The sequence below is a fragment of the Apteryx rowi genome, unplaced genomic scaffold, assembly GCF_003343035.1.
Source record: "Apteryx rowi isolate R43461 unplaced genomic scaffold, aptRow1 scaffold_494, whole genome shotgun sequence".
Taxonomy (NCBI): Eukaryota; Metazoa; Chordata; class Aves; order Apterygiformes; family Apterygidae; genus Apteryx; species Apteryx rowi.
The window spans coordinates 610277-631870 of record NW_020450754.1 but is presented as its reverse complement, the minus strand read 5'-3'; the positions used below and the strand labels follow the sequence as shown (position 1 = coordinate 631870).

Genomic DNA, 21594 nt, shown 5'->3' with positions numbered 1-21594 from the left:
AGGATAGGGCATCCATAGCTCCCTGTGCCTTCTGTAACACTCTTGGGAGCTGTTGTGGAGCACTGAGAAGCAAGCTCAGGTGGACACATGCAGGATCTTTCCATCTTACTGAAAACCTGTTTTTGACATGTATACTTTGGAAAAGTAAAGCTATATGTGTGTATATAGAGATCTGTGTGTGTGTATAGATATATATAGTGTGTGTGTGTGTATGTATATACATATACACTCACACATATAATATATATATATATATAAGATGTTCCCCTGATTCCTTGCGACAGGAAGATAAATCTTTTATTCTGAACCCTGGTCTTGGCTTGCATGTGCCTCATGTAACGCTGGGACTTCCTCTCAGACCTGTGCCACAAGCTCTAGTAAGTAGGTCCTATTTAACCTCCCCTGCTGAAGGACTGAGTTTTCTGCCTTGCCTGACAGCTCCAGTGTTCCTCTGTGGAGAGGGCTGGATTTGGAAACATGTCATGCTTCTGAAAAGTGAAAAAGATTTTGCAGGAGCTGCAAGATTGCAGCCCATGTTGCAAAACTGACTGATCATTAACCCTGCTGTTCTCTTGCCTAGCAGCCTCCATGGCACAGAGACCCTGTAGTGATGTGTGTGTTAGGGACATCATTGCATTGCGTGTACCCTACAGAACTTCCTAACAAACCAGTAAAGCTTGGCACAATGACCTGTTTTCCTTGGATTGTATTTTCCTAGAGCAAATGTTTAGATGCTTCCCATTTTCTGGGCAAGCTGGTGTGGGAACTGCAGCCCCTGGCTTGCTCAGTGCCTGTGTGATCGGCTGTGGGTGAGACTGCTGTCTGTAGTAACGTGGTGGGAAGGCATAGCAGCTGACAGAACCCATCCGTCATGTACAGCATTGAGTCTCCTACAGGCAGAGCATGTACTCTTGCTCTTTCCCTCCCTCTTTCCTCCCTCTCTATCTCTGCCCTATAACTATGGGTTGACAATGTGGTCATTCAGGTTGTCCTTGGAGAGCGTGTGTGCTGAGGTTACCCTACTGGGAAGGGAAAGAACTGTTTGTGAGAGTGTGCTTGACTTTTCTTGAAGAGACTTAGGAGCTTTAAAGGAGAATGGGAGCTACCATCCATGGCAGGAAATGCTGCATCCTCCTGGGAGGGAAGGGATGCTGAGCTGCATGTTGGAGAAGTCCCAACATGGGCTTTGCTGGATTGTTTTGATAGCAGGTTGCTTCTCCGGCATGTGGAGATGTGAGGGTTAATTGCACGTGTTCAAGCCAGGAGCATCCTCTAGATTCTAGCTATCAAAGCACTAACTTAAGTGCTTCATCTTTATGAGGCAGTAAACAGTACTCTGTTCTGAATTACTGAGTTCAGACGTCTCCAGGGTACAGTATAACTTGTAGGGGCTTTCCTAGTAATTACTGCGTCACTAACTGCTGGAGGAGCTGCTGTCATCAGTGTAAGGAAATGAAAATGTAGAGCAGGCAATGCAAGTGAGAGCATTCACAGCCAAGCAGGAGTAAGATCAGCCTGTTTTATCCCACTGGGCTTCTTGGAAATTGTTGACAATGTTCCTGTCCAAAGTTCAGAAACATGAGAAAGAGAGAAATAAGTGACATTTATAGATCAGCTGCACATGCAAACCAGATCCATTCGCCTTAAACTGCTGTCAATGGGTCTCAGCCTGTGTCTATGATCCCATCTTCTCCCATTTCACTTGCAAAACGGAGTTGGACTCAGTTGTTGGCTGGAACACCACAAGAAGGTACTTCAGTAGTAGGGCTTGAAAGTTCACTGATGCCTGTATGGTCAGCATTGGATTGATCTTTTGGCCTCTCATTATGTGTCCCTGTTGTGATTACTGTAATAAGGTGTGAAACTGAGGTCCTAAAGCCTGGCTTAGGGGTGCTGAGATGGTGAAAGGCCGAAGTCTGTTTGGATGTAATGCTGAGTTTCCTCCATAGTTCCAGCGATATGGTATAGAACAACTATCCCAGAGCGGGGTGCGTTTCCATGATGTGGAAAGGAAGCTCTTCTGTTAAAATTCACTAAGAGATTTGCTTTTGATTTTGAAGGGCATGTGTCAAGCATCCAGTCTTTCAGAGCAGAACCAGGATTTCTTGGGAGCTGCAAGGCACCATAGCCTTTCCTTGATTTCTCCTCAGCGGATGAGTCAGTGGGTATCTTGGAGTGGGAATCTGTGACTTGCACATGCAAGGACATTGATCCAGTGCAACTTCAGCCAGAACTGCCTTTTTTGGTCCTTTTCTACAGGTAAGAGTTGAGTCCTGCTTGCTGTAGCCCTGGGGAAAGTGCAGAGGGATGCTGGTTTGTTTGGTTCTTTTTCTTTCTGATGAAAAGCGAGACTAGCTTTTATAAGTCCAAGTATCTCTTTGAAAAGTTACTCAGGCCCTTTTTCCTGCAGATCTACTCTGCAAAGCTGACAGCCTGCTGGAGGTGCAGGAGGTAATTTAGCTCGCCTCTGACCTTGGCAAGCAGGAATGGCAGTTGTGTTTAACCAACGCCTGGACTGAGAAAGGAGAAGTCAGGAGTGTTGTCAGTTGGGGTAGGGGTGTCTCTCTCCTGTCTTCTGGAGCCTGGGCAACTGTAGCATGGAAGCCCTGGGAGTACCCACTACCCTGGCCTGTGGAAGCCCTGGGCGTCAGGCATCATTCTATCTGCCACATTTATTGAGCCTGACTCTTTGGCTTTTGTGAGGCTGGACAGATTTCTATTAGGGGTATCCTCTGTGTGCTCCCCTGTGAAGTGAACTTAGGTATTACCATCACAAGAACTGAAGGCTGGAGCATAGCAGCTGGAAATGCAGTGTGATTTATTCAATGGAGATGTGAGTGATGGGACCAGACAGCTTTGGAGCTATGTTGTTGCTCCTCACCCATTTCCCCTCCCTCCCCTTTCTTTCCTTTTTTCTTTCTCTTCTCCCACTTCCTCTGATTTTATTTTAACAGTGATACAAATTGCAGCATAAGTCTCAGCTGAGCAGCAATTCAGGTAGGCAGCCACCAGCAAATCTCTTCTCCCAGCCTCCCCAAACAGGAGGGAAGTTGCACTGGGAGTCAGGGCTGCAGATGAGTCCTGAGTATGCATTTCTTCTGCCTGGCTTACAGTCCCATCAGCTTTTCCTGGCTCTTTCCAGTTACGGGCCCATAGCTTCATTAGCCTGTCTAAATAATCTTGCCCCACATCTGTCTACAGGAACAGGAAAATTTTTCCCCTCCCCAGCTTCCAGTCCTATGACCTGCTGCGTTGGAAAGTATGAAACGATCTTTAGCATGGGATAGAATGGGTGCTAGCATAAGTTGCAAATGCTGTTGTTCAAGTGTGTGACATCTAAAGTCATTCCCCATTTTTAAAGATAATAAACAATCATCTTCATCTAGGCAAATGGACATGTTCCTCCCAAGATACCCTGCACACACAGGTGCTTTTGTTTTCTAATGCAGAATGTGTATATCTTCTACAGGCTGGGAAGAATGGCAGTAAATAACCCTATGCCAGATAGGTGAAGGGCAAAATGTTTGCCACGTGGTTCATGCTAGGGATTTACATAGACCCACATCAGGAGCAGTTTGTCCTGGCAAACTTGTTTTCCAGCTGCCCATATTGTCTCCTTGCATGTGCATTCCATGTATTTGTTTATAGCCCCCTCGCCACCATGCTCCAGCTTGATCCTGCATTGAGGCTAGGTGTTATGAGAGCAGAGTAAAAGTATCGACCATGCCTTCGTCTTGGCCTCTTCTTTGCTGTTCTTGAGGCATCAATGGTGTTTGCTATGTTGGGTTCTTAACACTGGGCAAACGTTGAAAGTCACAAGGATGGGTCTCTCCAAGGTCAGCAAGACTTGATTTTCATGTTTTACTGGTGAGGAAACCCAGGTGCAGAGGAGAAAGACAACTGCTGCAGAATTGTGTTGGAAAATTGTGAGATCCTGGGGGCTTCAAATAGATGGGGTTTTTTTCCAGAGGAGGAGCACTGGACCAGCAGTCCCTGCAGTGTATAGAGTCTGCATGGCTCTTACTGTAGATCATTGCCTGGTCATTGCTCTGCTCTGTTCCCTGGGCAGCATGGTCTCTTTTGAGGTAGACCACAGAACCTCACTTAAATTCCTTAATTGTCTTAAAGACACTTAGAAAAACAAAAACAACAAATAGAGCTTCCCCTTTGTCCAGCTTTCTCTTCTGCACATATTGATCTTAGAATGATTGTTCAAACATATTTCAGGTGGGAAGGGCTACGCTATGGGAATCAAGCTTCTTGTGGTCCCAAGCATCTACCCTCCTTGCTGAAGCTGTCCCAGCTCCTCAGATGAGAGAGCAGCTTAAATTAGTTCATTTCAGTTTCTTGCTCCTGTCCTTACCTTCTCCCTTCCTCACTGACACCAGATAAATCTTTATTGTGAAGTGTTACCTTGGGAGCCAGCCCCATCTTTTCTTTCTTTCCTTCATGCTTTCACAGATTCTTAGCACTGAAGTGTTCCTTCTTTCTCTGGTTCCCTACTTGGATCCTCTTTCAAAGAGCAGCCTGCACTCTGTTTCTCCAGGGCCTGCTTCAAACTGGACCTGGAGAGAGGTAATCAAGACTTTGTTATTTGAAGGACTGCCCACCTCCTTCAGTGGTATTGCTGCTACCTCTACTGCAGCTGGGACAGCTTCCCCTATTGGGGTCCTCTCTCTCCAGAGAGAAGTATTGCCCAGCTGGATTGCCACATTGCAGGATATCTTTTCTCATCTGGGCTAACCCAGCTCATGCACAGAGGCTGCTTTGTATCTCACTTGGAATGAAGTTGGGGTAAGGGAAGCCCTCTCTATAAGCCCTGTTGCACCTAGCTCAGAGGGGCTTCCCAATTAGCAAGGGGTATGGAGTTCATTGCAAGTGTGCCTGCCTCACTGCTTGCATGCAGGCAGTACATGGTATGCTGAGACTGTCCTTAGCTAGGGCTTCTCTGGTTGGAGAGGGAGCACACACAGCTTGATTCAGTATAAACTGCTCTGCTTCCAAGGACCACTTACAGCCACTTCAGCTCCTGGTTAATTCCTGTGTAACCTGATCTCTGGCTCTGACCACATCCTGGAGATCAGGCCTTTACTCTGTTCAGGGGGTAGCTGTTGGTTTTGAAAGGAAACAGGAGTCCTCATGATCTTCTACTGTTGATATAAATCTTGCTAGTACTGAAAGATTGAGTATGATATAGTCGAAGAGCTAGAAGCTCATTCACAGCCCCTTGGTCTGATGCCTGCAGACAAATGCTATTCTCCGCTGCTCTATGTCCAGGTGCTGATGTCTGTAGTGTTAAAGGGTGCTTAGAGGTCATGGTAGCTCAGTGAATCCCAGGCTCAGTTGTGTGTTTTGTTCTCTTAAGATTTCCCCCACATACACACACAAACCCTTTAATTGCTGTAGTAAAGCATATGCCCCTGTTATTTAAATAAAATAAAGTAAGTTGGAAAGGCCTCTCAGGAGCATCTAGAACTTCACCACCTGTGCAGAATTATTGGCAATAAAGGGATCTTTTTATGTTGTAGAGAGTGGGGAGAAGAGCCCTTAAAGACAGTGTCAGTGAAGCAAGAGCAGTGTCTGAAAGTCTTTCATCCTCCTGTTGACAGTGCTCAGATGTGACTCCAGATGCTTTCTATTCTGGGATGCAGGCAAGTATACACTCTCAGAACCAACTGGGGAGAGTGTGCGAGGGCTGTGCTGCTGAAAGTGGTCTGCCCAACATTCCTAGGTTTACATATGGCATGGGCAACTTTGGCCACAGTGCAGCATGCTTCTGTCTGTCTTCTCATAACTTGATCACCATGCCCTTCACCTTCTGGGCTCAAAGGAGTTCAGTCTCCCTGGTCCTCTTGATTTCTGTGATTGCTGCTGTTTGCAGACAGCAGGACTGGATAGAGCCAAAGGTTTGGAAATAATTATTCCTACTTGCTAGCATAGTGTAGAGGATGGTGAAGGATCAGTACAAATAATTGGGAAATTCACGTTTGGTTTCTGGCCTCATCATAGACTTAGTGTTTGGCCAGGACCCTTAGTCTGTCAATGCCTTGGTTCCTGTCTAGATAACAGACCACCCAGGAGAAGAATCCAAGGCCCTCCAAAGCATCACTGTATGCTGCAGGCACAGGAGTGCATGGATACCTAGGCAGAAGCATGTACAGGCCTGAAGTCTTATTTCTTTTAGGCACTTGTGTGTTTCTTAGGCCGGAGTGGAAAAATCATTCCCAGTTCTGTCCAGAACTTCCCCAGGTGCTTTGTGGAAAGAGAGAATCCAGCAGCTAGCCAGCTATTGCAAGCTAAGAAAGGAACAACTGCATCAGTGCTTTCCGTGGAGACTAAACAGATGCTGGAGTTGCATTGGTTCAAGCTGGCTTTTGTGCTGCTGGCTCTGCTCTTCTGACTAATCCTGATAATCAGGGTCCCAGATCCTTCTTGCTGTTACAGGTCCCCTATGAGTTAAGTGGTCTTATTTCCAGAACTGGAGAAAGTAAGGATGATCCAGGAGGGGGAAAGGCTGAGGCCAACTGTGGGGTTGGTGGGGTTTACTGCTGTTCAAAGCCTCTTGCTTTCCATGAATCCGCAGGCAGCCCAGCTCACCAAGCAAGCCTTCAGCCCTGCTTCACCCCAGATCGGTAAAACATGGTGGAACGTGACTCCATTGCAGCAGTCTGCACCAGATTGTCTTGCATGATTTCTCCAGCATCCGGCAGTGAATGTAAACGCCCTTCAAAGTTGCACCTAAAGCCAAAAACTCCAGGGAGAGAGTGAGTGTGTGCATGTGTGTGCAAACTCCAGTACCTGAATCATTTGGGACAGTGCCCTGAGTGCTCTTAGAAGGGCTCTGTGTTGAGAGTCTCTCCTTGGATCAGTTTTCGTTGGAGGGATTGCAGATGTGGTTCCCGAGGTAAAAGAGAAGGTATGCAGGTTTGTGCTCTGCCTCCTGGTCTCCTGCTACCAAAGGGGCAGAGCCGCTAAAGCACATTGAGAGATAACAATGGTTGTCTAGTCAGTGTCATTAACGGCAAATGTCTCCAGGAGGAACAACCATCCTTGCCTTTCCCCTCGCTGCAAGATGGCATCCATTAGCATGGCTACGGTGGCTTGATTACTGCGCTCTGATCTGACTACGGGCTGGACTCCAGGCATGTCAAGTTTTGCTAGGGTTCATCTCTCTTCCTCTGTCCCTTGGCAATCTTTCTTCCCACAGATCAGTACAAAGCTTGTTGGCTGGGTTGTTAAGTATGAACTGCTTTCCTGAGGCACAGGACTGACTTAGCTTTTCATTAAGGCCTGCTAATCATCCTAAAGGGAGACTGACAGCCACTGGCGACTGATGACAGTGCCCTGATGGCTTTTGTCTTGCCAGAAGGCTCGAGGTCCTTCTCACAGTGCCCAGAGTGTGGCTGGTAAATGAGGGGATAATGTTGTGTAGTCTGGCACGGGATAGTGTTGCTGCACCGTTTGGCAGTGTTGATGGTGGTCACAATTAGTTTCCTTGTTTGCAGGAACAGTGCTCCAGCAGTTCTTCTCCCAGCAGCAGGAGGGAACAGGGATTCTGCCCAAGTTAAAAACACAAATGGTGAGATGGGAGCTTTGGGCTGTGCTTCCTTCCTCTGCCAGTGCCTTACTTCGTAGCTGTGGGCTGCAGCCTCGGGTATGTTTTGTTAGTCTCATACCTCATGGAACCATGAATCTTTCTCTCTCCCTCTGTCCCAAGTGGTACCAAGCTGTTGATTACTGGGGTTTTTTGTTTGTTTTTTTTTTTAATTGCACCTTGGATCTATGCCTTCATTTTTCAAGATTTTTCAAGGAAGAATTTGGGAAGATGGCCATTGCTCAAGCAAACAGCAGCCTGCCCATGGAGTAAGTTATGGGCAGGGCTGAGAACTAGTGTGAGAAAAGGAGAGGGGCTTGGCAGGGTTCTCCAGCTGCCTTTGCCTCAGTTTTCCAATGGTTATGGCTGTGTTTCAATAGCTTCTACATCTCCRTTCACCCATGGAGTGCTCTGTCTGGGTCACTTTCACTTAAGGGGCTTGGGGCAGCAAATAGTCATGATAGGTGAGGTGTGGAGTTTGGTGCAGATGTGCCGTCTGTGGCCATGGCAGCTCTGAGGATTCATGTCTGTCCAGTGAGACAGTGAGGGGGCTGGTGGCTCTCTTAATCACTGCATGGCTTCCTCTGACAGCATTATTTTGCCTTTCATGTCTTGAAGGCAGCAAACAGCTTAGAGTTTCCTTTTCATCCTGGGAAGAAGGAATTTAATCTAAAATGCAGGGCAGTGTTTTGAGGCTGAGCTGGTGGCACTTGCTGTGAAAGTGAGACGAGGCTGTGGGGTTGCTCTCAGAGCATCAGTTGCACCTCCTCCATCCTGTCCCATCCCGTGCTGTCTATCTAAGAGACATCCTAAGAGATGTCCTCTAGTCCATTCTCTCCCATGTCTTACCTGAAATCCTTTTGCCTGACCTCTCATGGCCTTCGCTCCTGTTTTTCCCGACCCATGCTTCTCAGATGATCATTGATATGAAGCTCTCCCCATTCTGTCATCTCTAGGCTTGCATCACACAGGCATTCCTGTGGCCAATCTGTAGATGTGTGCATGGACAGCAGATGTCCCTTCCGGGCTTGGTGTGAGGAAGGGTTCATGGCAGGGCCTTGGGTAGAGCCAGCCCAGCAATTCTGCAGTGGAGGTGGTTAAGAAGCAGTAATAGAGGAGAAAGCTCAGAGGAGACCCCGCAACCAGCAGATGTGAAGGGGTGGCATACATCCTTGATGGAGCAAAAGAGAACATCTCTCCTTGGTATTTCAACCTCATTTATGTCTCAGTGATGCATTGGAGACAACAGAGTCATGCCCTTCTTCCTCTCTGGCCATAAAATATGGTGAAAGGGATGTTCTGCAACCTTCCTGGATGCTATTTATTGGCTACTGTTAATGCTCTGAGAGAGGCATTAACCCCATGCTGTTCTTCTCTGGGATTTGTTCCTGGTTCATTGCTGTTACCAGCTTTTGTGCCCTTTTTAAAGGACAAGATTTCTGTTGGCTTTTTAAATTAAAACCTGCCATGATTTGAAATGAATCAGTGTAATAATAATAGTAAAGAACATCATCTTCCCAGCTGTTCCTCCCTAGTGCCTTGCTAGTCCTCCTAGCTCTGGCACGATAGTTATAAATCCCCTCCCTGTTGTTCTTGATCTCCCTTGATTCCTGTACATCTTGTACTAGCCTTACTTCAGTGGAGACTTGGAGGTTTATGCTCCCAGTGAAATTGGAAAGCTCTCAGGCACCTGCATGTTGTGTCCTGCTCACATGTTCAGCATTAAACTGATTGCCACTTTGGGCCAGATCAGTAGGGAGCCCTGAAGGCTGCAGGAGAAGAGGCTATCTCCAGGGTGTGATTTGGCTTCATATTGTAGGATCCTCTAGGTGCTTTTGTCCTCAAGTTCCTGCTAGGGCAGCGAGCCATTGGATGTTCCTGGTATCTCCCACCCTCTTCCTGGTGCACCTTGAGGTTTAAAGGGCCTTGCCTTCAAGGCCAAAGTTTCATCCTGAGGAATGTGAGGCCATGTGGAGGGATTGTGAGGATTCAGTATCCTAGCAGGCCCTACTGGCCACATAATCTGAGTGATGCTATTCTGTCAGTCCTCCAAGCGCTGATGGTGCCAGGGCCCTGTTCACTCTGTAACAATATGTTCTTCTGCTGTGTTCAAAGGGCCCAAGTTCTTTGGGCTGAGAGTCAAGTCTGAACACTGTTCCCAGATCAGCAGGCATCACCCCCCTTCTGCCAGATCTGAAACTGCTTTGTCTGACTGTAGCCCATCTTGCTGCTGAACTGTTCTTCCCTTTCCCTGACTCACCTTTGTTCAGCTCATTTGTATTACTGAGTGTGGAAGATATCTACCAACTGACCCTTCATAGCCTCTTGGGAAGTTTCCCGAGCTGCCTCAAGGCAGGGAATGATTTGCCAGCCAGTCAGTGAATGATTAGATCTGGTTTTGGAGCCCCCAACCCTTCTTTCAAACTCTTCCTTCCTAAACAAAGGAGTCTTTTCAGAATTTGAAAATTTTTCTTTACCTTCTTCTTCACAGAAGTGTTCAGGCTTCTCCACACATGAATAATTGGAAACTGTAACTCCTTCCTGCCAGAGCCATTGAAGTGGGCATCTGGAATTGACAGTGCCTGTTTGTACTAAATTCGTTCTCAACATCAATGAGCAAGCAGGGTTCCAGGTCATCTGCCTGTATGTGTATGCAACAAGCATCTCTCACAGCTTAAGAGCACCCCTTGACACTGGCATTGAGATTTGTCATTGACTTCAAGGATGTTGGATCAGCCCTTTTCCTCAATGGCTGATGTTGAGTTTTTAGTCCTGTCGTCTCAGTGTGGAGAGTCAAAGGTTCAGGAGGTTTGTGTTGGATATAATAGCATTTGCTTAGCACTAGTAGCTAAATTTACTGAAGCCTAAGGCCGCATATCGCTGAACTTTTCCCAAAATTGTTTGGGCCAGTCCGAACAAGGAGGGAACATGGAGATAAGAAAGTAACAAAACGGCGTCAACAACGATCAGCAAGTACCATAACTCCCCCTGGAGACAACGGGGAAACCAACCAGGAGCGAAGAAGCTACTACTTGTCGAGCTATCATTGATGCAACAAATTGGAGAATGGAGAAAGAACTTAACCTGTAGGGGTATAAATACCCAGGGAATTTTCCATTTGGGGTCCCTGGGAGGAGGCACCCAGCTCGAGCTGTAATACTAATAAAATCATCTTATAAAGAATTATTTTGTATCTTTTGAATAAAGTGGAAACCTGGAGTCGGACCCTGTTAGGGAGACTGGATCGGACAGTTTCCCTAACAGTTTATTTAGTGTTTTTGTGTATTGCCAACCAGCTGGACTCCTAGACGGTGATGTCCACATGACTTATGACTGCAGCAGGACCATGAGCAGTCATTCCTTATGAAAACCTCCCAAGAAAATGTATTTCCAAAATTCCCTTTTACAGCTCTCAGAGAAACCTTCCCCTGGTAGTGCTGTAAAAGATGCATCTGAAGGGCCAAAAGCTGAGTTAGGGCAGTTTTCTGAATTTTGGCTTTGTGTTTTCGCATAATATTAGCAAGATCCTTACCCTGTTTGGATTGTGGCATACATAAGCTTTCTGTTTTTCAGCATGAAGTCTGTGGGTTTGATGTCTAGGTGTGAAAGTCTGGTTAGGGAGCCTTTCTTACAAACAGATAATAGTTTTATTTAGTAGCAGCTCTCTGAGAAGCATCATTCTGATTTGTGGGAGTGATTTCAAGAGTCCTAACCTTCCTCTGCTTCAGTTACTCATGAATTTTGCTGGACAAGTTTATTTTATGTGGAATTTTCTGTGATACTGCTTAGGCCAAAGATATAATAATAAAAAAATATGCAAGGTAGATGAAGTAATTTTTACCAGGTTTCCTGAAGAAAAAACTATTGTTCTCTAGGTGCATTCTTGCTCCAAGTGTTGAAGAAGCAGAAGCTACAAGAATAGAATGTAACTTTGTTCTGTCATTCTTCTGGGATTCAATCCTTTCTAGTGCTGAAGACCCATCCGTTCTGTTGGCTCCGGCATTTGTAAGGAGACTGAGATACAGTGTAAGGGGCTAATCAAGGTCTTGTAAGTTGGTTTGGTGATCTTCTTTATTTTTCTTCTTTAAAAGCTTCTTTTTCTTTCTTTTTTTATAACAGAAAAATAGAATTCTTAAATTCTTGCATTTGTTGCATTTGCAGGAGGATAGTGGGCTTTTTGCCCTGAAAGAGCAGCTTCTGGGAGGGGGAGGGGGGTGTTGCATGCTTTCTAAGGCTCTCTTTCAAATACTTTAGCAGAGCCAGGGAATCTGTGGAGACACTTTTGTGCTTTCGACACTCGAATTACACCAATTTAATGAAACCGAGATAAAATTTTATAAAATTAATGAACCTCTCTTGTGTATTAGCTCTTAAGTGGATTCAAATATCCATGTACGTGAATTTTTGGCTTAAGTCAGTGAGGGAATTTGCTTACATAAAGCAAGATATGGATGGAGGCCATTCAGTTCACCACCACCTCAAGCAAAATTGATTTATTAAGACATTATCAAACCTCTTTAAACATATACATAGTAAGGCTTTGGGCTAACTTAATGACACACACAAATTTTCCTCAGAGTATAATACTTGAGTACAGACAGAGCTTAATATTGTTTGCTCTTAATCTGCCCAGACACACAAAAAACTAGGGAAATTGGATACAGAAAACTTAAAGTAGTTGAGTCTGGGAATGATGGCAGTACTAAAGCTATGTTAAACTGGCTTCTTTGAAAATAACTGTGACTGCAACTGCAGAAATTTCCCATACTTGCAGGCAAGGAGGAAASATGAGGTTATTAATGATAATAACACACTGGAATTGATCTTAAAGAGAACATTGTAGCTTGAGAAGACTCGAGGCTCTTGGTCCTGCTGGCAGCTATCCCCAAGGTTAGGACTGGGGCTCTTAATGAAAACTTCAGAGGGCCTTCCTTAACTTGTTTTCTTGCCAGGCTTATTGTAGTGAAAACTGTTCCATGATGATTTGGTGAATGCCAATGTAGTAGATTTCCTACATCTTGCGTCCTTCATCCCTGTTGGATCATCCCCTTTACTGCTGCTTTTCAGTGTTTTTCAGTCCTTTCTTGCCTGTCCTACAGCAAAGTGTTCCCTCTGACCCTAAGCATCTCTCTTTAAAAATAAAATAAAAAGAGCAAGTGCAAGACAGACAAGCCCTGCTTTCTGCAAGGTGAGAGGCAAAGTAAATTGAGGCAGGAAGAGCTGCAGTTCGAGATCAGATTCTGTGATTTTGCTGCAAAAATATCCTGCTGAATAAACTCCATATATTTGGCGCCTATGTTTTTTCTGTCAAACTTCTCATTAGCAGAGTTCAGTTGTTCCCCAGCAACTTCTCATTAAAGCTTGTAGCCTCTTCTCTGTCTGGCCAGTGGAGCACATCTCAGCTGGCTGAGCACTTTGTGAGTTTCCAGAGTGGAAAGAGCAGGAGCTAAACAGGAACTGTGCAAGAACCTCCATGAAATTTGGTGCAAAGAGACCAAGAAATTCCCAGGAACTGGAGTGTGCCATCAGCTTGGAAAGCTCTTAATGTTTATTTAACACAGGAAGTTCCATCTGAACATGAGGAAAAACTTCTTCACTGTGAGAGTGACAGAGCACTGGAACAGGTTGCCCAGAGAGGTTGTGGAGTCTCCTTCTCTGGAGATATTCAAAACCTGCCTGGACACGATCCTGTACAATGTGCTCTAGGTGACCCTGCTTGAGCAGGGGGGTTGGACTAGATGATCTCCAGAGGTCCCTTCCAACCTCAACCATTCTGTGATTCTGTGATATGAGCCTCTTGGTACCTTCTGGGAAGGGTTGTGTGGTGCTGATGGTTCTTTCATGGCCCCATTCACCCTCAAGTGCACACTCCTGCCTTGTCTCCTGCTGCAGAATAACAAATACAGTCCTCCTGTTTCAACTCATCACTAGCTATTACCAGTGGAAAATGCTTTTTTTGACATAAATGTAGTTGTCCTGGCCCAGTAAATGGTCAGGAACACTGATACTGGATTGAGGCTGGAAGGAGTTAACCTCCAGAAGGAAGGAAACTCTTGACCAGAGGAGGGTTTGGCATGAAAGTGGAATGGGCTGGTTACTCATCTGTTTCTTTTTCTGCTTTTGGAGCTGGTCTCCTGGGAGGTAGTTAACAATTTGTCCTGGACTAAGTCTAACTCTAAATAGTGAGAGCAGGTATAAATACATAATAAAGCTCTGGAACACTCAAAAGTTAATATTTCAGGACCAAGAAGCCTTTATTTCATCAACTACATCAACAAAGGGAGGAATTTTTGTAATTGTAACCCTTGTGGTTTCCTTCCACCAGACTGAAAAAAACAAAGAGAACTGCTGCAGCTAGTAGTTCATACGAAGGCCCCATCTCTGGTCCCACTTGAAGAATCCACCTGGTATGAGACTGAGATTGCATGGAAAAAGTGGTGTGATTTTTGGAGTTGTGGGTTGGTTTGGTTGTTTGTTTTTCCTCATCTGACTTTGGTGTGATGGTTAAATCCCAGCTTCATAGAGGGGCCTCTGGTCCTGGAGGCTATAAATCAGGTCAGATGGGAGGTACTTTTGCCCTGGGCTGACAGCTGCTTGCAGTGGCAGTGCTTGGAAGCACATGAGATGAGCGAGTTGGACATAAGGCCAAACTAGTGATAAAGCCAAACTATTCTAGCAAGATTTTTTTTTCAAAAATCAAATTTGTCCTTTTGCGGTCACCAAAAGGCTGAACTGCTGGTTCTTCTGAAGCTGACAGGTTTCTGCTAGGATGAAGAGATGTTTTGTAGCAACTTTTCAACCAAGGTTCCTTTAGCAATTTTTCAGGCTTCCCTGCTGTCGCAAAAGGAGTGATGCACTTCACTCATAAGAGGGAAGCAGCACTACATTTATTGCGGTAAGATAGCAACTTAACAAAGTTCAGTCGTAAATAAGAACAATTTAACGAGGTTCGATTGGCAAGGTTTGCTGAGTTATTTACTGCATGAAGGACAGGGTCAGATGCATGCGCAACGGAGACCCTCCCATTGAGTCATGAGGTTCAGAAAGGACCCCCTTGCTTTCTAAACTCCTTCGGAGAGGAGCCTAGGTGCGGCTGGATCCAATCCTAGTCCCAGATTTGGTCAACGGTTCATGTCTAAAGGAGTGTATGCGAAGGGGACCCTCCCGTTGAATCATGAGGTTCACACTGGACCCCCTTGCTTTCTAAACTCCTTCAGAGAGGAGCCTAGATGCGGCTGAATCCAGTCCTCATCTCAGACTTGGTCAACGGTTTATGTGTAAGGGATTATGTGCACAATTAATCAGAGATATAACTCAGCAAAGTTTCACGAAGTTCGCAAAAGTTCAGCCTACTATTAATCACTTACTGAGGATCTGTCGTGGGTAAGGAATCTCTCAACCTGGAGGAGTAACCTTGAGAGGCGTCCCTGCTCAAGAGGAGGTTCTGCAGTGCAGCCCGCTGCCGTGCAGGAGAGCTCAATGGGCTCTGGGCTGCCCCCTATTTATGTGGGGGGGAGATGATTGACTCGTAGTCATATTTGCATACTAGACGGGCCTTAGTTGGCGCATGCTCAACTAGCCCCTACATACGTGCTGTTTACAGGGAGGTCAGGTTGAGGGGGAGAGAGCACATTGGTGGGGGGAAAGGAGCACACCGTCACACCTGCGGAGGGGGTAAGTTAGCAGCCCCATTCTGTGGGGGAGCTCAGGCCCATATAGTACAAGAAACTTCCCCAGTATTGTGCAAGGGGAGCAGGAATGAAAAATGGAAGGATGTAGTCTTGAGACTATAACTTGAACTCCTAAATGTACGTCTGCTCTGGGGCTTCCCAGTACAGTAAGAACCCTGACAAAGAGAGGCTGAGGGAGCTGGGCTTGTTCAGCCTTGGAGAAGAGAAGGCTTTTGGGGGGAACTACCAGCAGCCTATGGGTCATACCTATGGGGGCATCATCAAGACAGAGCTAGGCTCTTCGCAGCAGTGCATGGTGGCAGGACAAGAAACAATAGGCATAAGATGAAACAGGAGAGGATCAGACTGGATGTAAGGAGAAACATTTTTGTCATGAGGACAGTAATGTAGTAGAGTAGGTTGCCCAGAGAGGTTGTGTAGGCCTTGTCCTTGGAGGTTTTCAAGACCAGACTGTATAAAGCCTGAACAACCTGGTCTGATCTCTAGCTTACGCAGCTTGGAGCAGGAGGTTGGGCTAGAGAGCTCCTGAAGTACCTTCCAACCTGAATTATCCTATGATCTTATGCTCTCCTCCCTCCAGATGAGACTGTAATGAAGAGAAACTTTTGGTTTAGCGGGCTTTCTTGGGATCCTCTGCCCTTGATCCTGCTGAAGTGGGATGCTTCTTTTTCTCACAGTTAGAGATCAGGTTAAATAAGCACACCTGTTTTGTAGGTGTGCTTATTTAAGCACTGGGGCATCACAAATGCCCCAGTGGGTATGCCTGGCACCGTGTAACAGTGTAGCTTCAGTGTAAGCCTCAAAGAAAGCATGGATGTCTTTATGGGAGGTTTTATTTGCTGTTTCTCCTTGTCCAGTAGAAGAGCTGTACCAGTGGAAAGTGGGAGAACAGTGCAAATGGATAAGAGGAGCCTCCTTGTACTTTATTTTTGCCTCTGTCTCTCCAAGTTTGAGTGAAGGTCACTGGTATTTAAGCTACCTGTTTTATTTTCTTGGCTCACTTTGGAAGAGTGGGAGAGGCAGGTTTTGGAAATATTTGTTCAATCTGCCATGTCCGTATGATGCTAGCACAGAGCTGGTTCACTTCTAAAGACCCTGGGGTTAACTCTGCTTTAGAGTGGGAATCAGGTACCATTTTTCTCCATTGATGCTCCTGTAGAAATTCATAAAAACTGGAAAGACCCTGATCATAGCTTTTCTGTGTTGCTCTGCCAATATATCTGCTRAAATCTTCCCCTGTTCCAGCCTGCTGGCCCTTGCCTGGCTCTGCAAGAGTGAGTCAGCTCAGTGTGCAGCATCTTCTTGCCCAGGCTTCATGACATGTGAGGCTGGAGGTCCATTATCCCAATGCCACATGCCCTTCCAACAGTGGGACTGCCAGAGCAATGCCACGTGGTTCCTGACCTCCCACACCCCTTTCTTGGACAGGCACAGTCATCTTCTGATCTGGCTGGATATGGATATGTGGTAGGTTCTCATGTGAGACCACTCAGCAGTCCTCTTATAGGCCGTAGTACTCTATGCTGTTCAGAAAAGGAGTTATACAGAAAATGGCAGAGTGGGGAGGAGAGTAAGTGATTTGCAGCTTGGAGAGAACTGAGACAGGATATTTTTTTGTTGAGGTTTTTGTGGGGTTTTATTTTTCCTCCAAAAGATTCTAGTGCTTTTTTTTGTATTTGTCAAGCAAGGAGTATTTTGCTACAGTATATTCTGTTTCAGGGAACTCAGGGTTTGTATCTTGATGACCAGAACAATTGATTTTTATTTATTTACTTAATTATTGCTGGAGAGAACCAAAGCAATATGTTTTGGCTGTTTTAGCTTTAGCTATTCTGGAGAAGTTTGAGATGCACTCTGTTTCTGTTGCTGTGTGCGATTGACACGAGCTGAAATAATCCTGTGTGCCAGTGTGGGCTGCCCAGTAGAGCTCTGGGTTATCTCACTCCAGGGTAATCCAAGGTGCTCAAGGCCAGGGCTGGCTGGCAGCCTTTGCCCTGGAGTTAAACTGCTTAAAGCACGGGGTTGGCACAAAAACAGCTTCCTGAGTGCAGGAACATGCACACTGTAGGCTTTGGGCACTTCCCAGTCTCACACCCTGCCCTGCTCCTTCCTGTTCTTGTGCCCTGCTCTGGTGAGGCCTCCAGATATGCTTTGGGTCCCAGATCACACCCAAACATGATGTGGCCCCCAGCTTGTTTGATGGCTGTGTAAGAGCCAAGGTTCTGTTGCAGTGGGACAGGCAAGCTCAGCAGAGACTCTTAAACTCGGTAGAGCCCTAGGAGGGGCGACATCACTCTCCTGAGGTGGATTTGGAAGGTTACTAGCTGATGCCTTCTTATTCCCTTCATTGTCTTGGTCTAGCAAATCTGTCCTGTTTTAGTTAGAGAAGTTCCTGCACATCAGTGGAAAGGAAAGGATGGGTGATGTTGCTGCAGTGGGCTCTCCCTGCCCTCTGCCCCTTACCTCCTAGTGACAGCCTTCTCCTGCCACACCCATGCTCTCAGAAATGGTGTCCAGAGGGAAACAGCCCCATGCACCCTTCAGTCAGCTCTGCTTCCTGGAGCCTGCCTGCAGAGGCTGCCTTGCAGCCTTGTCCCACCGCGCTGGTTCAACTTTCCAACCAGCATCCCAGACAAGGTAGGTTCTGTATAGCCTGCTTTGGTGGTAGGCTGATCTTTGGTCCTCTGTTAAATCTGCAAGGCAGAGCAGGAAATAATATTTCCTGAGATGTGATCAACACACTGAAAGCTATGTACTTGGCTGAGGCCAACTTGGATCTTAAATATTCTTTCTTAAGGATTAGAATTACGCTGTTGTGACTGCTAAGGTATGTGAAGTCCTGGCAATGTGGTGGTGACTCCTGCCTGTTGATTTACACCCTGTTTTGGATGGGTAGAGTTATTTCAGTAGAAAGCCCTTCCATGTGAAGCCAGCCCTGCTGGCATTGCTGGAGATGTACAGTTTTACAGATGTTGCCCTTTTCTTGTGTGCACCAACAAGAGCCTCTAGCAGATCCCTGCTCCTAGCTAGCCTGGTTGTGCCGCTTCACAGGGCAGCAACAGGCTGAGCACATGGCAGGGTTCCCTTTGCTTGCATCCTCATGCTCCCTGAAACGTGCCTCTCTCCCAGGAAAAATCCCTTTCGTGGGTAGACGACTTTGCCAAGTCAGTGTGGAGTGGCCATTTTTAAGAGGAACTCCTCTCATGCATAGGCAGGTCAGGGAAATGGCAGGCAATGTTTATCTCAGTTGTGTTTTCTGGAGCTGGAGGGTATGTGTGTTATCATACAACAGATGGTCCTTGTGAATAGATGGTGGAGACAACTGTATTCTCTCAGACAGGCTCATTGCCTGCTAGGAAAGGAGTCAAACAGACTTTCTGGGAAGAATAACAGATCTCGGACAGGCTGTGGCTGCATTTCTGCTTCAGCCAGTGGCTGTGGTTATAGGTACATGGGAAGAGGATGCTACTAAGGCCCACTGTGTGCATTTACATGGTGTACTGTGTAAGAAAAGGCCAAGGGCCAGTGTTCATCACTACCCTTACAGCCCTGAGTGGCCTTTGTAATCTTCAGACTTTTAAAAAGTCTGGCGATCCAGGCAGGGACTTGAATTCTCATCCATTGATCCTGGGCAGGAGTCCAGTAGAAGCAGGCTGCAGTCAGGTTCAATGCACATCATCAAGGCTGGGAAATCAGCAGCTTGTCGAGGACATCTCAAGATGCCTGTCCTGCTTCCTGTCCTGTTTCTATGTCTGTTCCACTAACTTGCACTGGAAAGCTGAGTGTTTGCTGCAGGGCTGTCTGGCACCATGGCATGGTGCAAGAGCTGCCCTGGGGGAAGGTGGACGCAGAAGTCTCCTGCATGAGCTGGCCCTACTGATGGCCCTGCCACTGCAAGGGGAACTGACAGACCCATGAAGGAGCAGCAAAAGAAGAAGCTGGCCAAGGGCAAGCTTTGTGGAGGGGCTTTTTGTTTTTTCCGAGAGCTGTCAGTACAGAAAGTCGAGTAGATGGAAATTCCAGCAGCAGGAAGGATAGTGTCCCTGGAACAGAGTGTGTGGGGAGCAGACTCCTGGGGCAATGGAAAGAAGTAGGCTGCTTGGGAGGGAAACAGTGTGTCTGTGAGGAGATGGCAGCTCCCCAAGGCTTGTGTCTGAGCTCGAGGTAAGAGCACATGTGAGAGGAATGCAGTGACACAGCAGAGCGCTGCAGTTTCACAGCTTCCACCTCTTCGCTGTGTGGAGAGCTGGGGCCTGGATCACCTGTCTGGCCAAGTGAAACTGTGCTGCCTTCCCCAAGCTCACAGCTCGTTGCTGATAACCCATCAGACATGTCTCGTCCGCTTTGCCTCACATGGTGCTTGTGTCTTTTAGGTTATCCTGTTTTTTCCTTTCTTTACTGACATCGGAAGGGACAAGGTGGTTTATTTTTACGGTCTTGTGGTTGCATGACCAGAAGCCTTTGCCTACTGAGTAGACCCTGGATGCAAGCAGGATTTGTGCAGCAGGAAGACTGGTAGCTGGAGGGTCCTGATCTGCAGTGATCAATGTGGCATGTGCATTTAGGGGTTGGTTTTTTGAGCCAATGATCTCCAGCCTGGTGTATGGTGGTTATTATCATGGGACTGAATGCAGGACAGATGTGGACAATGCAGGTTGCTGACAGCTTTCACTTGCCATTTGCTGATGTCTGTGGTTTGATGAACCACATCCAGTAAGACGAATGGATGTGGTAGGATCACAGTACCCTTCCTGGCCCTGTTTGCTTCTGTGACTGGCGTCAGGAAGGCAGTTTCTTCCCTTTCTTTGAAGAATGACTCCCCTTTCAGATTTTTGTGGGCTGCATGGTGCTGTCATGGGGGGAGAACTGTACTGTGGCTCACAGCTGTAGAACTTCAGGCAGAAAAATCAATGTTTATACTTCACTTAGCTGTGAAAGAGTCCTGAAATAACTCCAGTAAATAAATAGTTTGTAAAGTTCAAAATATGAAGGAATGGTATATGAACTGGAAAGAATTTTCAAGGTCTGTCTTGAAATACAATGTATTTCTTGGGTTTAGGGTTTATTTAGAGAAATGTTTAATTTGAGAAAGGAGTTGAAGGTTGTAGCTGATCTTCTGGTGATGGGGATGGGTCTTCTAATGGCTGTGGGGCACAGTTTGGAAATGCGGTCAAATTGCTGGTAGGGCATTTCTGGGATCATGTATCTAGCCAAATGGCAGTTGCTTTCCTCCTCCACAAGGTGGTTGTTACCACATCCTCTGTCACGTCCAGATCCCACTGCTGCAATGCAGTCTGCTCAGAGCTGCCTTTGGAAGCTGCTTGTGCAGGTGCTGCTGCTTGGGACTCTGGAGACAAGCCAGGATCAGGTGCCCTCAGAGGACTGCACAAGCATCTCATAACTTTCTGTACCTGCCCTCCATGGCATAAAACATCTTCTTTTCCTTCTTTTTTTCAGCCTGTGTTGTGGTTGAACCAGATCCTCAAAGGCATGCTAGAGAGGGAACAAATGCTGAGGCCACTGGCATGCAGCCCCCCTGCTTTGGGCTACTGAATCCTTGGTTTGAGATATCCTGAATTTGCAGAGAGTGGTGCTGTTCTCAGGAAGAGCTGAGGGCATGAGGTGGACTCTGAGGCTTCTCCTGCAGTCCCAGTCCTGCCCAGAGCCCCAGGCAAGCAGGGCAGGGAGGAAGGGACTGGAAGAGGAACAGCTCAGCTGTAGAGAGGCACAACTCCCTGTGGCTTTTATCTGCAAGAGCTTCTGCTCGCCTGGTGCTTGCTTTCAAGGTTGGGGCTGTAGACTTGACTGCATTATCTGGGAGCAAGGGTGCACAGAGGCAGGGCATTGAGCTCTTGTGCTGCACCTTTACCTGAAGGAAAATTACTTTGCCCTTGTGTAAAAGGAGAAGGAGGCAGGAAGCTCTGTTTCAGCCCCACCTTTGCTCACAGCTCCTGGAAATGACCTCAAGGAGAGGACAAAGGGCACAATGCAGGGCTGTGGTACCTTCTACAGTTTGTTAACATGCATGAAAGCCTTACTGAAAGCACAGGCTGGGCGGCAGCAGTCAGGGAGAGCTGCTCCCTGTAAGCCCAGAGGTTTCCACGGCCCTCTGGAATCAGTGCAATTGCAGTGCTTGAGTTTCTGGAAATTGAACCTCCCTAGAAAACATTAGCCCTGGAATGAGGCAACTCTGGCATGTGTTTGATCCATTTCCAGTTAGGGTTTCAGGCATTCCCAGGCACCAGTGGAGACTGAAACCAAGGGTTGGTGCCTGACAGCAGGGCTCTTATCAGTGAGGCAGGTGCAATG

The 21594-nt window shown here is 46.7% G+C and overlaps 1 protein-coding gene across 18 annotated transcripts in view; it reads left to right on the top strand.

Annotated features, from left to right (window-relative positions):
- Positions 1 to 21594, top strand: part of CAPN15 (calpain 15) — a 65699-nt gene that overhangs the window by 25832 nt on the left and 18273 nt on the right. The window contains exons 1-3 of one of the 18 annotated variants that reach the window (XM_026079188.1): positions 2061 to 2259; positions 5529 to 5651; positions 6584 to 6764. The exons of 10 other annotated variants lie outside the window; for them this stretch is intronic. In XM_026079188.1, coding sequence (XP_025934973.1) covers positions 6640 to 6764 — 125 coding nt within the window. In that variant the 5' untranslated portion in view covers positions 2061 to 2259; positions 5529 to 5651; positions 6584 to 6639. Of the gene's footprint in view, positions 1 to 2060; positions 2260 to 4461; positions 4576 to 5528; positions 5652 to 6583; positions 6917 to 7035; positions 7655 to 21594 lie in introns of those variants that run through there. 7 more of the 18 variants (XM_026079187.1, XM_026079191.1, XM_026079192.1 and 4 more) reach the window with 7 other exon arrangements.